The sequence below is a fragment of the Myotis brandtii genome, unplaced genomic scaffold (assembly GCF_000412655.1).
Source record: "Myotis brandtii unplaced genomic scaffold, ASM41265v1 scaffold493, whole genome shotgun sequence".
NCBI lineage: Eukaryota > Metazoa > Chordata > Mammalia > Chiroptera > Vespertilionidae > Myotis > Myotis brandtii.
Genome location: NW_005368827.1, coordinates 3,204,158 through 3,219,003, shown reverse-complemented (window position 1 = coordinate 3,219,003; position 14,846 = coordinate 3,204,158). Strand labels below are relative to the sequence as shown.

General features: G+C 35.3%; 1 protein-coding gene across 1 annotated transcript in view; it reads right to left on the bottom strand.

The window, feature by feature from the left end:
* LRP1B (low density lipoprotein receptor-related protein 1B) overlaps positions 1–14,846 on the bottom strand; it is a 1,756,854-nt gene that overhangs the window by 157,750 nt on the left and 1,584,258 nt on the right. Inside the window, exon 67 of the mRNA XM_014548045.1 lies at positions 5,728–5,844. Within this exon, the coding sequence (XP_014403531.1) occupies positions 5,728–5,844 (117 nt within the window). The remainder of the gene's footprint in view (positions 1–5,727; positions 5,845–14,846) is intronic.

Genomic DNA, 14,846 nt, shown 5'->3' with positions numbered 1-14,846 from the left:
TGCACCGGGCCTCTAGTCTATCTATATAAAAGCTTAATATGCAAAGTGTCACCTCGGGAGTTCGACCGACGGGGAGTTTGATAGCTCACTATGATGTGCACTGACCACCAGAGGGCGGTGTGGAATGGAAGAAGGCCCCGGCTGGCAGCTGGCAGCCAGGGAAGGAAGGCCCTGGCCAGCAGATGGAAGGCCCTGATCAGCCCTGATTGCCGGCCAAGCCTAGGGACCATACCCATGTACAGATTTTGTGCACCGGGCCTCTAGTATTATTATAAACCCTTGGTGGTAAGTTAGAAAGTTATAGGAATGTGGATGTAAGCATCAGAGGAGAATTCTTAGAATATAATTAGTATAACTGACATGCTATACAAATAATCTTCTGATATAAATTCAGTGTGAAAGTACTAGAAATTCAAATAAGGCAAACAGCTTTTCTCTATAGATAAATCTTAATCTAGTTATCAAATTACTTGGCATTTTTACATCAGTTGAATTGCTTGTTCCTAATAATTCAAAGATATGAGGACTTTGTTTGTACATCAATTACTTAGAAGGGATACATGCCATATATATTCTATTTGCCGCTGATAAAAATAGTATAGGTGTTGAGATATTTCAAATATTTTAAATATTTGATATAGATTGTGAAATAATTTCAATGACAATAAAATGTTCTTGTTTTTAAGAGCAGAAATAATTGCTGAAGCAAAGTGTCCCTGCTGAAAACTTAACAAGGGAAATGGTCAGCAGATGATGATGAAATAACAACAGACTATCTCATGCAAATATAAGAAAATAGAAAGCATGTTAATTACAAAATATAGTTGGCAGTTAATAGTTCCACTACTATTAAACTATTCTCATATCTCACGCCCCCAGCCTTGCACCCCAGCTCTTGCCCCCAGCCTCTCAACCCTACAGCCCCACCTGGCACCCCACCTTGGCCTTGTGCCGCCACCTCATCTGCTCCACCATCCTGCCTGCAAGGCAATCGATCAAGGCCCATCGGGGCCAGGCTCCCTGCCTGGCTCCCTCAGTGCCTGGTCGCCGTCTGCGGGGCAATTGGCTGATGCCTGCAATGTTCCGTGCCACCCCCTGGTGGTCAGCACACATCATAGCAAGCGGTCAAACTCCCAGTTGAACGACCACCCCAGGGATAATTTGCATATTAGGCTTTTATTATATAGGATGTGTAAGATGTCCATTTGATTATGTTCTGCTAACAGTGTACAAACTGAGTTAGATACAGGCCTTATCCCTTAGGAATTATTGTGGCTCAATAAGAACACAGAGACAAATATAAAGATAAGGACAGAAATATCTCTACAGATATCAAATACATAAATAAAATATTCTGCATAAAAATAAAAAATAAGAATACAGTAGTAATATTATAAATATGTGACAGGCACTGTGCTAGGCTCTGGAACATAGCACCACTGTAGACCATCTCCAGCTACTTAAATAGTAATTTAAGATAAATGTGATAAATAAATGAGGCAATGAAATACACGGGCCGTAGTTTGCCCACAGCTGGCCTAGAGTGTTTCCAACACAGTTTTAAAAATTAAATTCATTAAATCAGACTCATAAACAAAGAAGTCCAAAAGCAACTTTAAAAATACATTACTAATTTGTAAAATCTATGTCTTTAAATTTAGACATGAGATTATATTGGTTTTCTTATTTAAAAAAAGGGGGGAAATTGCAACAAAAAATAAAAATGCAAAGGCAAGATAACAAATATTTTGGGCTCTTGGACTAAAAAAGATAATGATTGGTGAGGAAAAATGAGAAGTGAAGACAAATGAAATAGACCATACTACTGATGTTCTTTTTCATGTTAAAAAAAGAAAAAGCCTTTTCATCTTATTTGGATTGATTTAGAATGAGTAGTGATAATTTGGGGGCTAAAACAATCAACAATACAGTCATTAAAACAAAAGGGTTATTTAGCATAATTCTAAAATAGGAATTTTTGTATGTATTTACACATACATTTTTCTTAGGTCTCATGCTGAATGATATTTGATTGTTCTCCCTTCTGTCTTATAATTATTGAAACTAGAGGCCCGGTGCACAAATTTGTGCACTGGTAGGGTCCCTCTGGGTGGCCTGCCGAGTTTGGGCCCCAGCTCACGCCCCCAGCCTTGCAACCCAGCTCTTGCCCCCAGCCTCTCAACCCTACAGCCACACCTGGCACCCCACCTTGGCCTGGCGCCGCCACCTCATCTGCTCCACCATCCTGCCTGGGAGGCAATCGATCAAGGCCCATCGGGGCCAGGCCCCCTGCCCGGCTCCCTCAGTGCCTGGTCGCCGTCTGCAGGGCAATTGGCTGATGCCTGCAATGTTCCGTGCCACCCCCTGGTGCTCAGCACACATCATAGCAAGCGGTCAAACTCCCAGTTGAACGACCACCCCAGGGATAATTTGCATATTAGGCTTTTATTATATAGGATGTGTAAGATGTCCATTTGATTATGTTCTGCTAACAGTGTACAAACTGAGTTAGATACAGGCCTTATCCCTTAGGAATTATTGTGGTTCAATAAGAACACAGAGACAAATATAAAGATAAGGACAGAAATATCTCTACAGATATCAAATACATAAATAAAATATTCTGCATAAAAATAAAAAATAAGAATACAGTAGTAATATTATAAATATGTGATAGGCACTGTGCTAGGCTCTGGAACATAGCACCACTGTAGACCATCTCAAGCTACTTAAATAGTAATTTAAGATAAATGTGATAAATAAATGAGGCAATGAAATACAGGAAGTATTGGCTGATAGAATGCTGTTATGTAAAAAAAACAAAAAACACAGTGCTGTTGTTTTTGAACTATAAGACTGATTAACTATCTCTGTTGAGTATGTTTCACTACTTAATATTAGCTTACAAATGATAATAACATACCACTACCCTTTTAGGTATATTGTTGTCATCTATATCTATACTAATAAAAGCCTAGGTGGCCCTCGTGCCCTCGAGCCCTCACGCCCTCATGCAACACCCTCACATCATCACAAGATGGCCTCCCCCACATTGTCACAAGATGGCCACCACAAGATGACCGGCAGGGGAGGGCAGTTGGGGGCAATCAGGCCTGCAGGGGAGGGCAGTTGGGGGTGATCAGGCCTGCAGGGAGGGCAGTTGAGAGGGACCAGGCTGGCAAGGGAGGGCAGTTAGGGGTGACAGGGCCAGCAGGGGATGGCCGTTGGGAGCGACCAGGCTGGCAGGGGAGGGCAGTTAGGGACAATCGGGCTGGCAGGGGAGCAGTTAGGCATAGATCAGGCTGGCAGGGGAGTGGTTAGGGGGTGATCAGGCTGGCAGGCAAAAGCAGTTAGGGGCAATCAGGCAGGCAGGCAGGTGAGTGGTTGGGAGCCAGCAGTCCTGGATTGTAAGAGGGATGTCCCAGATGGGAGAGGGTGCAGGCTGGGCTGAGGGACACCCCGTGGATGAAATTCGTGCACCGGGCCTCTAGTTTTATTATAATTATACATACAAAATCATAATAGTTTCAATAGATAACAAGAAATTAGAAATATCTTGATAGCATTTTAATACAGCAACAGTATTTTTTTCTAAGTCTGACTTCTATATGACTAATCTCTTGGTGTTCCTATAGATATATTGTATTGTTTACTCATTCTTCATAGACTCAGCTTCTCTATGTAGAACTGCTGGCATTTTCAGTCTTTAAACCTCATTTCTTCTGGCCTATTCAAGATGGTATCTTCAAACACCACTTTTTATCTAGATCCCTTGATCCTCCTATTATATATTTTTATATATTTGACATGTTCCCAACTCTTATACTTGTCCTGTGTATGCTTTCTTTTCTTCCATGTCACTACTCTAATATGCTTTATTCTAGTTCCCTATCATCTCTCTTCTGAACATTCATCAATATTACTTGTCTTAGGTCACGAGCTCAAAATGAAAATGGTCCGAAGAGAGTCACACATGATTGGGTATTTTACATTGCAATGCTTGATACCACAACCACCTCTCTTGCTTTTCCTAAGGCCTCTGTGGCTAAGGTGATTTACCATGAAGTTTTTACTGTGACAAGTGAGAGGCAGTGTCCCTTCTCCTTGTTTTCTTTCGTCAAAGGCTGCAAATGTCAGAAAAATGGAACTCAGCCCCTTAGGAAGCCCCAACACTCAGAAGCAGGCATCTCAACCCTCAGTTCTTCTCCTCCTTTTCTCATTACAGCAGCAACCTAGCATCTCACACATTGGAATAGAGGTTTTCTAAGATTTAACCTCCAATATTGCCTTCCCATCTCCCCGCTCTTGCTCTCAATAACTTCAGTTATAGGGCATTTTCTCTCAGGTATATTACACATAATTAACACTAAATATATCTCAAACTAAGAAGTTACCTGTTATATTTAAGCTCTAAAATACAAATAAATTAAATAGAAAGTATATACAAAATTCTTTCTGTATTTACTCTCTTTTTTCTACCTACCTTACTCCATTAGATATTTATTTCACTGGGCAGAACCTGAGAACATGCCATTTAAAGATTATTTTTTAAATGACCAATTTAAGGAATCTAGAACACTCAAATGACTCTCTGCAATGCTTTCTACCCTCCTAAAGAATATGATCAGTTGGGAGATATCTATGTGAAGAGGGAGCAATAAAGATTTCTGTATTCAGAGTATTTCATAATAATAAAGATCCAGAGTTTTCATACTTAATGTACCTGACACTCAAACACTGGTCAGGTTCAGTTTTGAAAGTTATTCAAAAGATTAGTTGATATTTTGCAAACTGAATAGCTAACTGGTTTATTATGGCTGTAACTCTACTAACTGTATGCTTTTATATAATAAAACATTAGGTGTTAATATAAGAATTCCTATTTTGTTTCCTGTGTCTTGGGAAAGGAATGCTCATAGTCCCGTTTATAAAAGTAGACATTATTGTTATCATCAAATCCTTTTTGGAAGTAGTAGAATATAAATATTTAATAAATAGAATTCGATTATCTTATGTTAAACATGATTATATAGCTTTTTTTTTTTTTTGGTTTAAACCGCAGTATAAGAAAGTACCAGTAAGAAATATATTCAGAACTTAATGCTAGAATATAGAAATACTGTCACCATTTTACATATCCCCATAGTTTTTAGAAAATAAATTTGTTGGATAATTATTATGTTTTGAATTTACTACATAGAAATGCAGGAGGCAGATAATGATAATAGTGTTATTCTGTTTTCAGAGAAAAGCTTCCTGGATAAATATGGTGTTCACCACTCCGGAGAGAATAAATGAATTTCCCTGAAAGAAGCTCATGGGTGGATTTGTAATGGGAAAGAATTTGCGACTGAAATGAAATGAATACCATCCATTGAAGAATGGTATGTTTTGTGCTGTCTCCATATCACTCAGCTCTTTGTATGAGCGTGCATCCAGCGCTTCCTCTCTGCATACTAATGGGGTGCATTAAGCCTCATGATACTTTCATACCAATTCTGATAACTATAAGAAAATAACTCCCACGGTGAGCATTTCAAAAATTCTACCATTTGAAATTCAGGTCAATTTAGTCTGAATATTCTTGTCCAAATGTGAATATATGTATAAAAATGTGAGCTGCAGGACAGATAGGTTCATATTCATACCTTCACTAAGCTTAAAATTGCTATCTGGCATTCTGAATAGGCTGCCAGCTCTCAACATTCTCAAGAAAGTGTTACTTACTACAGTTTTCTTCATCTGAATTATCACTGCAGTCATTTTGGCCATCACACCGCCAGTGATCTGGAATACAGTTGTTGTTTTTACACTGGAATTCATGGGGTCCACAAGTTTTCTTATCTGTAATAGAAAGAACCAGAGTTTTCATTGTTGACTTCCATGAAAACCTCCCTGACAGTATCCTCACTGCCAGGCCAATTCCAGGGCATATAACATTTCCTCAGAATTTTATTAAATTCTAACTCAGAAGGATTCCCTAGGAAAACTGAAGGCAGATAATGAATAAAATTCATCTTTCTGTCTTGTTTTATGTTGTTATAGGTCATATTTTTATCACAAGCTAATTACAAAGCAATTGTTCAGATCACCCATACAAACTCAACACAAAGCACCAATTAATGAAAACAAATGAGCATCAAAATTATCCCAAACTTCCCTTCTCTTTAGCACACTCCCTCCCTATGCCACCTTCTATTTATGCCATAAAGCAGCAAAAGGAAATGGTTATCAATCAGACTCTGAGGTTGTCATCTTGTCTTTCTCCCCACGGAGCTCTTATTCATAATCTCCCTATAGTCAGCTGCTCCAATTTCATAAATCATAATAGTGCACAACGTGCAAACCTTGACAATTAATGAAGTGCCATCTCACTGGAACATCTAAACAATCTCAATGAGTATCAGGAGAGGTATTAACTCGCTTTTCACTTTACAAATGACAAAACAGAGACTCTTAGAAGTTTATGAACTTGATGAATTTTCACTACCATTAAATGGCACAGCCAATATAAAAAAGTATGCCTTTATTCCTGATTTAGTGCTTTTTATAACAAATCTATGTCCATATGAATCAGTTTCAGAATGCATGTAATAGGAATTTTTTAATGTTTAGGTCACATATTTTAAAAATTTCTTTGAATAATATCTGTACATAGTCTAAAACAGTACTTAAATTTTAACATGCACACTTATAAATCACTTGGGAATTTTGCTAAAATAGAGATAATGATTGAGTAAATCTGGATTTCTAACAAGCTCTTTAGTGGTAACATTGTTCTTAGCAAGGTTCTAAATAATCAAGATGACATAAATTCAATAACATAAAAATAATAAAATTATATGCACTAGTATACAAATTAAACACATTTCTTTCCCTTTCATATACTTAGATACACTCCTTATTCTCAGACATATTAAAGAAAACAGTGAAATGTTTAACAATTTAGACTGGTGAAATAAATTAACTAAAGGAGAAGATCAGCTCTTTGGTGATGGTTGCTATACTTTACTTCAAAATGTGTATTATATAATTGAGATTCAAATAGGATTTTAAAAGCAAAAGTGATTTATATATAATTATAAAAATTAAATAATGAACGTCTATTGAGAACTCAGTCTACCTCTTAGCTAAACATTTTCATAAATATGATCACACTCAATCTTTCTAACATCTGTAAGATGTATTATTACATGCATTTAAATACACAAGAAACATAAGTCTTAGAATTTAAGTTACTTCTCCAATCTTATAAAGCTATTAAATGACAAAAGGGGCATTTATATACAGATCCCACTCCAGAATATTCTACATTTCTGTAGAAATTCTCATGATAGATTTCAAATACATTTTTCAACTAAATAGATAGATGATAGATAGATAGATAGATAGATAGATAGATAGATGATAGATAGATTGATAGATACCCCCACATTCTCTTCCCTTTCTTATTTCCTTTCTGCTTTCATGCCTGTCTACCTGCTAATGATGACTCAGAATGTAATGTGTGTCACTGTGTTGTATGCTATGTTTTATAATATATCCTGTTTGCCTGTGTCATACATAGCTTTAAATTTTAAAATTTGCTTAATATCTACAGAATTTCTAATGTAGCATTCTACACATCTCAGACAATCAAGAAATATGTCAGAATGGTTGGAATTTGAACAATGACCATTAAAAATATAGGGTTTGGTACTAAACTATTTAAATGGTTACTTCATTTTAGTAAATAAAACAAACTCTTCTGAATCTATTACTTTATTTATAACATTGGTTTATGTATTCCTTGTCATGTGTTCCTTGCATTATTCCTTTTTAAAAATGTTTTTATTGATTCTAAAGAGGAAAGAAGGGAGTGGGAGAGAGAGAAACATCAAAATGAGAGAGAAACATTGATCAGCTGCCACCTACACACCCCCTATTGGGGTTTGAGCCTGCAACTCAGGCATGTGCCCTGACTGAGAGTCAAAACAACAATTTTTTTGGTGCTTGGGATGATGCTCAACCAACTGAATCACACTGGCCAGGGCTGGTTTCATTATTTTTAAATATTGTTTTAAATTTTTAGAATATTAATGTAAGAAAAATCAGACTAGATCAGACAAACAGATCATGTGACCTACTATTAAAACATTGCCTCCAAGCAATTCTCCATGAGTGCAAAGGTTAACAAGTGGTACTGAGCATCAATACAACCCATTTTTTTTAGTTGTTTACCCTAAATCCGATTTGTATTTTTTTGTTTGTTTAAACGTTTGTATCATATTTTGTGTTTGAAAGAGTTCTGTACTTATTTTTTAAGAACAAGTTACAGTTCATGTCTAAGATGTTCATTTGGGGCATTCAGAAACAGTAACATGGAAAGGTTAATTGCCTTCTGTAAGGTTATTCAGATTTTATGTTTCCAAGTTATTTAATTTTTGGATCCATAACATTATTAATTAAAATTACAAATACAAACTATATCTGTATTTAAAATCTATTTAGACATGTTTGAAGACATATATATATATATATAGTGATATTTTAATAGGAAAATGTATGAGCAGGGTCTAAAACAGTGGTTCTCAAGTTGGCTCTGCATTAAAATCACCTGGGGGATTTTTAAAATTCCTGTCATTCCATATGTCACATCAGTATAATCAGAGTCTCTGGGGTGGAGCCCCAACATCAATATTTGTATTAAAGTTAGCCTGGTAATTCCAATGAACAGCCAAGATTCAAAATCAATGGCCCATAAAATTAATTGCAGAACAGAATATATGTAATCCACATTATAATACTCTAGTGTAATGAATATAAACTGTTCATAATATACAGTTTTCTATTAATTCATATTGTTAAATAGCATTGAAAAGTGTATTACTTTGGGTGTTGGAAATATAGAGAATGCAAATATAGCACAGTCATGTGCCATTTAATAGGAATACATTCTGAGAATTATTAGCCAACTTTGTCACTGTGCAATCATAGAGTTCGCTTTCACAAACTGAGATGGTAAAGCCTACTGCACACATAGGTTACATTGTAGAGCCTATAGCTCTTACACTACAGACTATACAACATATCACTGTACAAAACTACAGAAGATAAAGTCAAGCACAAGAGAAAGTAATTCAATTAACAGATATGGTAAACAGGAGATGTATGAGGCTGCCACCAGTGTAACATGGCACACTGTTTTACAACAAACATTTTTTATATAAGTAGAAAGAGTACACTCTAAAATAATGATTAAAAATATAATATAATAAATACATAAACCAGTAATATAATTGTCTACTATCAAGTACTATATGCTGTTCATAATTGTATGTGCTATACTTTCCTACAACAGGTAGAGCAGTTTATTAGTTTATATCTGCATCACTACAAACACCTGAGAAGTGTGTTGCATTGTGACATTGGTTAAAGGAATTTTTCAGCTCCATTATAGTATTTATGGGACTAACCAATGCTCAACCAACTGAATCACACTGGCCAGGGCTGGTTTCATTATTTTTAAATATTGTTTTAAATTTTTAGAATATTAATGTAAGAAAAATCAGACTAGATCAGACAAACAGATCATGTGACCTACTATTAAAACATTGCCTCCAAGCAATTCTCCATGAGTGCAAAGGTTAACAAGTGGTACTGAGCATCAATACAACCCATTTTTTTTAGTTGTTTACCCTAAATCCGATTTGTATTTTTTATGTTTGTTTAAACGTTTGTATCATATTTTGTGTTTGAAAGAGTTCTGTACTTATTTTTTAAGAACAAGTTACAGTTCATGTCTAAGATGTTCATTTGGGGCATTCAGAAACAGTAACATGGAAAGGTTAATTGCCTTCTGTAAGGTTATTCAGATTTTATGTTTCCAAGTTATTTAATTTTTGGATCCATAACATTATTAATTAAAATTACAAATACAAACTATATCTGTATTTAAAATCTATTTAGACATGTTTGAAGACATATATATATATATATAGTGATATTTTAATAGGAAAATGTATGAGCAGGGTCTAAAACAGTGGTTCTCAAGTTGGCTCTGCATTAAAATCACCTGGGGGATTTAAAAAATTCCTGTCATTCCATATGTCACATCAGTATAATCAGAGTCTCTGGGGTGGAGCCCCAACATCAATATTTGTATTAAAGTTAGCCTGGTAATTCCAATGAACAGCCAAGATTCAAAATCAATGGCCCATAAAACTAATTGCAGAACAGAATATATGTAATCCACAGTATAATACTCTAGTGTAATGAATATAAACTGTTCATAATATACAGAGTTTTCTATTAATTCATATTGTTAAATAGCATTGAAAAGTGTATTACTTTGGGTGTTGGAAATATAGAGAATGCAAATATAGCACAGTCATGTGCCATTTAATAGGAATACATTCTGAGAATTATTAGCCAACTTCGTCACTGTGCAATCATAGAGTTCGCTTTCACAAACCGAGATGGTAAAGCCTACTGCACACATAGGTTACATGGTAGAGCCTACAGCTCTTACATTACAGACTATACAACATATCACTGTACAAAACTACAGAAGATAAAGTCAAGCACAAGAGAAAGTGATGCAATTAACAGATATGGTAAACAGGAGATGTATGAGGCTGCCGCCAGTGTAACATGGCACACTGTTTTACAACAAACATTTTTTATATAAGTAGAAAGAGTACACTCTAAAATAATAATTAAAAATATAATATAATAAATACATAACCCAGTAATATAGTTGTCTACTATCAAGTACTATATGCTGTTCGTAATTGTATGTGCTATACTTTCCTACAATAGGCAGAGCAGTATATTAGTTTATATCTGCATCACTACAAACACCTGAGAAGTGTGTTGCATTGTGACATTGGTTAAAGGAATTTTTCAGCTCCATTATAGTATTTATGGGACTAACCATATGTGGTCCATCCTTGTTTAAAACATCATTACATGGCATATGAATATATTTGAAAACTATGTTATTGCTGTTCATTATGCCTTCACATTAATTGTAGATATTAGTAAAAGTGTATGCTCCCAGAATGGTGGGGTAAAGGACCAGCAAAGTGTAAAACTCTATGCAGAATATGCTGCAATACTTTTGGTTCTTGTATATGTGGGATGGGACATTTCCGAAAAGAGACACAAGAATCTGTTGACAGTGATGCTTTTGGATCAAGAACTGGGGAAGTGGACTGGGAAATGGGGTAAAAGAGAATTCAGTTTCTCTTTATACTGAAAGGTGTTAAAAGGAATTGACAAAGTCCTGGAAGTAAAAGTGAATTTGGGGATTCAAGGTCAGTAGATATGTTTAATTATATTTTTATAGATTGGCAATATCAAAAATAAAACTTTAAAACCTTTTACAATGGTATCAATAAAATGATTAATACCTATGAATTAAACTTTTAAAATTTGCATAGGACGTTCATACTGGAAACTATACAACATTGCTGAGAGAAATTGAATAATGCCCAAGAAAATGCAGTGCTAGGTCACTCACATAGACTAGAAAACTCAAAATTGTTAAAATTTTCTCTCAATTAAAATATAGAATTAATGCAAAACTTATCAAAATTCCAGCAAGTTATTTTGAAAGGAACAGATTATTCTGAAATTATCTTAAAATAAAAAATATCTGGAATAATCAACCAATATTGAAAAAGAACAGTACCTGATTTCAAGAGTTACTATAAGGCTACAGTAATCACAAGAGTGCAGTGTTGAACAAAATGAAACCAGAAATATAGGCATACATATGTGATCAAATGATTTTCAGAAAGATCTCACCAGTTTAATGCAGAAAGGAAATGTCCCTTACAGCCCATATAGCTATATAGTTGAAACAAGTGGCTATCCATATGAAAAACATAAATCTTAACCTATCATATTTTATTGCTTTACACACACAAAAATCAGAGATTATTATAAGTATAATATGAAACTTCCAAATTATAAAAAATTCATAATCTTAGAATAACTAAACACAAAAAAACATTAAAAACAGAGAAATATTGGTAAATTGGACTTAAACAAAAATTCCTTTAAACCTCTTTCTGGGAGTCCCACATAACACTTTTGCTTACATTTCAATGGTCAGAAGTTAGTCACATGATGACAGCTAGCTACAAGGGGAGCTGGGAAATGTGATGACTTATTCCAGGTAGCAATCTATCAACCTAAGGTTTAGGATTCTGTTTCCAAGAATGAAGTAAAAATGGTTATAGAGATCAATTTATGAGTCTCTGTCAATAAACTAACAAAGCAAATTAATGCCATCAAGAGGATATCTATAGATACTGAAAGAGAATAATTCTTTTCTTTGGAGATTGCAAGTATTATATCCTCAAGTTACCTTGGGTCATTTTTTTTTTTTAAATGTGAAGAAAGCACCCATTTCAGAAGACACCAGTAAAGAAGAGCTTAGAAATGTAGAAAATGACTATAGGGTACTTATAACTCTATGTGAGTACTTGAGTCCAAATTGTATCTAAAGTCAACTCCATCCACTCCTTGGAATCCAGGCAGACAATGTATTTTACTACTAGTTTGTGTTGATCTTCTGTCTTTTATAAGCTAGAGTCCTAACTAAGGCAAACACCATACTATCTTTTATTGCTTAAAATTCTTATGGATTTCTAATATTAATGTTCTTATCTGTATGTGCTGGTTTATATAATACCTAGCCTATTTCATTAGTTTCTAATTATCTGGGGAATATAAATCTCTTTTCACAAGAAAACCAGAGTCAGTATCTATTTAAAAGTGATTTGCAAACCCAGGCTTCCATGAAGATGGGAGATAACATAAACACAGTTTTTGAGCATATTCTCTGCATGACATATGTTATTACAGTTTCTAGTGATATTGATTATCTGGAAAGCTGTAGGTTGCTTTGCATTGCAAAGTGTTTGGTGGATCTGAAAATTCATTTCATGTTACTGCCCATCAGCCAGGGTGCTATTCCTCAATGAGCACTCACATGTACAACCTATTCTGCTAGGAGAAGTGGGTAGAATACGTGGATGCATCAGCGGTTGAAAACAACAGTGCCAGCTGCAGCTTGTTCAAGTGGAACCCTGCAACTTCCGTTCTGTGTTTGAATTTTTTGTTATTTTTTTTTAACTTTTACATTATTCTTCCAGGTAGAGAGGAGAAAGATTTATAAAGTAAAAAAATTACCAATGACATATTTTCTTTATGAAGAGGTAAATCTATAATAAGCTAGCTCACTAGACACTCCAATAATGACATTTTAAAAAACTGTGTGTCAATGCAATGCAATTTTCAGTGTAAATTTTTTGAACTTGCATTATGCAGTTTTAGAAAGTGTTGTATAACATCCTGTAATGCTGTCTGTCGCACCTGACACCAATTTGTGATTTTTTTTGAAGAAATTTTATTGTAGCTTTAAATTTGTTGGGGGTGGGGGAAGAGTAGTTATTATTTAATCTTTTGCCAATAGACTCTGTACGTCATGTGCCAAACTTTTGCTTTTGGTTCATAATTCTTTTTTCAACAGTCTGTCATAATTTTTTAGGTTTATTGAGAAATAATTGACATATATCACTGTCTAAATTTAAGGTGCACAGCTTGATGGTTTGAGTTACATATATGTGAAATGATTAGTAAGACCTTAATTGTTGAATTTAATTCTTTCCAGAAGGCTCTTTGAGAAGTGATTTGTTCAAAAACCAAATCATTTTTTCCCACTAGGAATAATGTAAATTGAAATAATCCATTCCAGGCTCACAGATGCCTCCCTGTTTTCACCTTTCTTATATATAGTACAAAGCTAGTATACTGTTTAACCTATAAATAAACACTTCTTTTTTTAAATTTATTGAACCACTTCCTATTAGCCTTAAATGAATCACTTTCAGCATTTGTTCTAGGGGTATCTTTCAGGTCAGTAGGAGGTGTCTTCACTTTTTCACATATCACTGGCTATCTGCTTGTTTATCCAAATCAACAACAGTTTTTTTGTGTGTGTTTTTTATTTATTTATTTATTTCTTCAATTGCCTGTGATCATTGTTTCTTTCACATCCTTAGCAGCATTAGCACTCTTGATGGCTTATTTATGTTTTTAAATTGTGCTAATAGTTTTAATTTGGCACAAAACTATTAAACTAAATAGTTACATTAACCCAGTAACAAAAACATTCCCTTCTTTGCTGCCTAGAGATGCTTTTTGTCATGCTGAGGTATCAGCATGAAAGGGTAGTCAAATTGAAAAGGGAAGTTTTGGTCAACATCCTAGACATTTTTTCCATGAACAACTTGGTTGAGAACTAAATTTATTCCAGATGGGAGATGTTTGAGAACCAAGGCTTTTCTGTATTACAGTAGCTTAAGTTAACATACATCTTCTTCTATGGATATAATAAAAAGAAAAAAGGAAGACAATTTCCTGTGATGAGAACTCTTAGGATTTACTCTGGTAAAAACTTTGCTATATATCACCAAGCAGTGTTACCTATAGCCATCATGTTGTACATTACTAGTACTTATCCTAGCTAATAAAATAGTAATATGAAAATTGACCATCACTCCAACACACAAGATGGCCAGCAGGGGAGGGCATTTGGGGAAGATCAGGCCGGCAGGGGAGGGCAGTTAGGGGTGACTGGGCCAGTAGTGGAGGGCAGTTGGGGGTGACCAGGCTGGAAAGGGAGGGCAGTTGTGGGGGACCATGCCTGCAGGGGAGAGCAGTTAGGGGTGACCAGGTCAGCAGGGGAGGGCAGTTATGGGCACTCAGGCTGGCAGGGGAGCAGTCAGGCATTGATCAGGCTGGCAGGGGAGTGGTTAGGGGGTGATCAGGCTGGCAGGCAGAAGCAGTTAGGG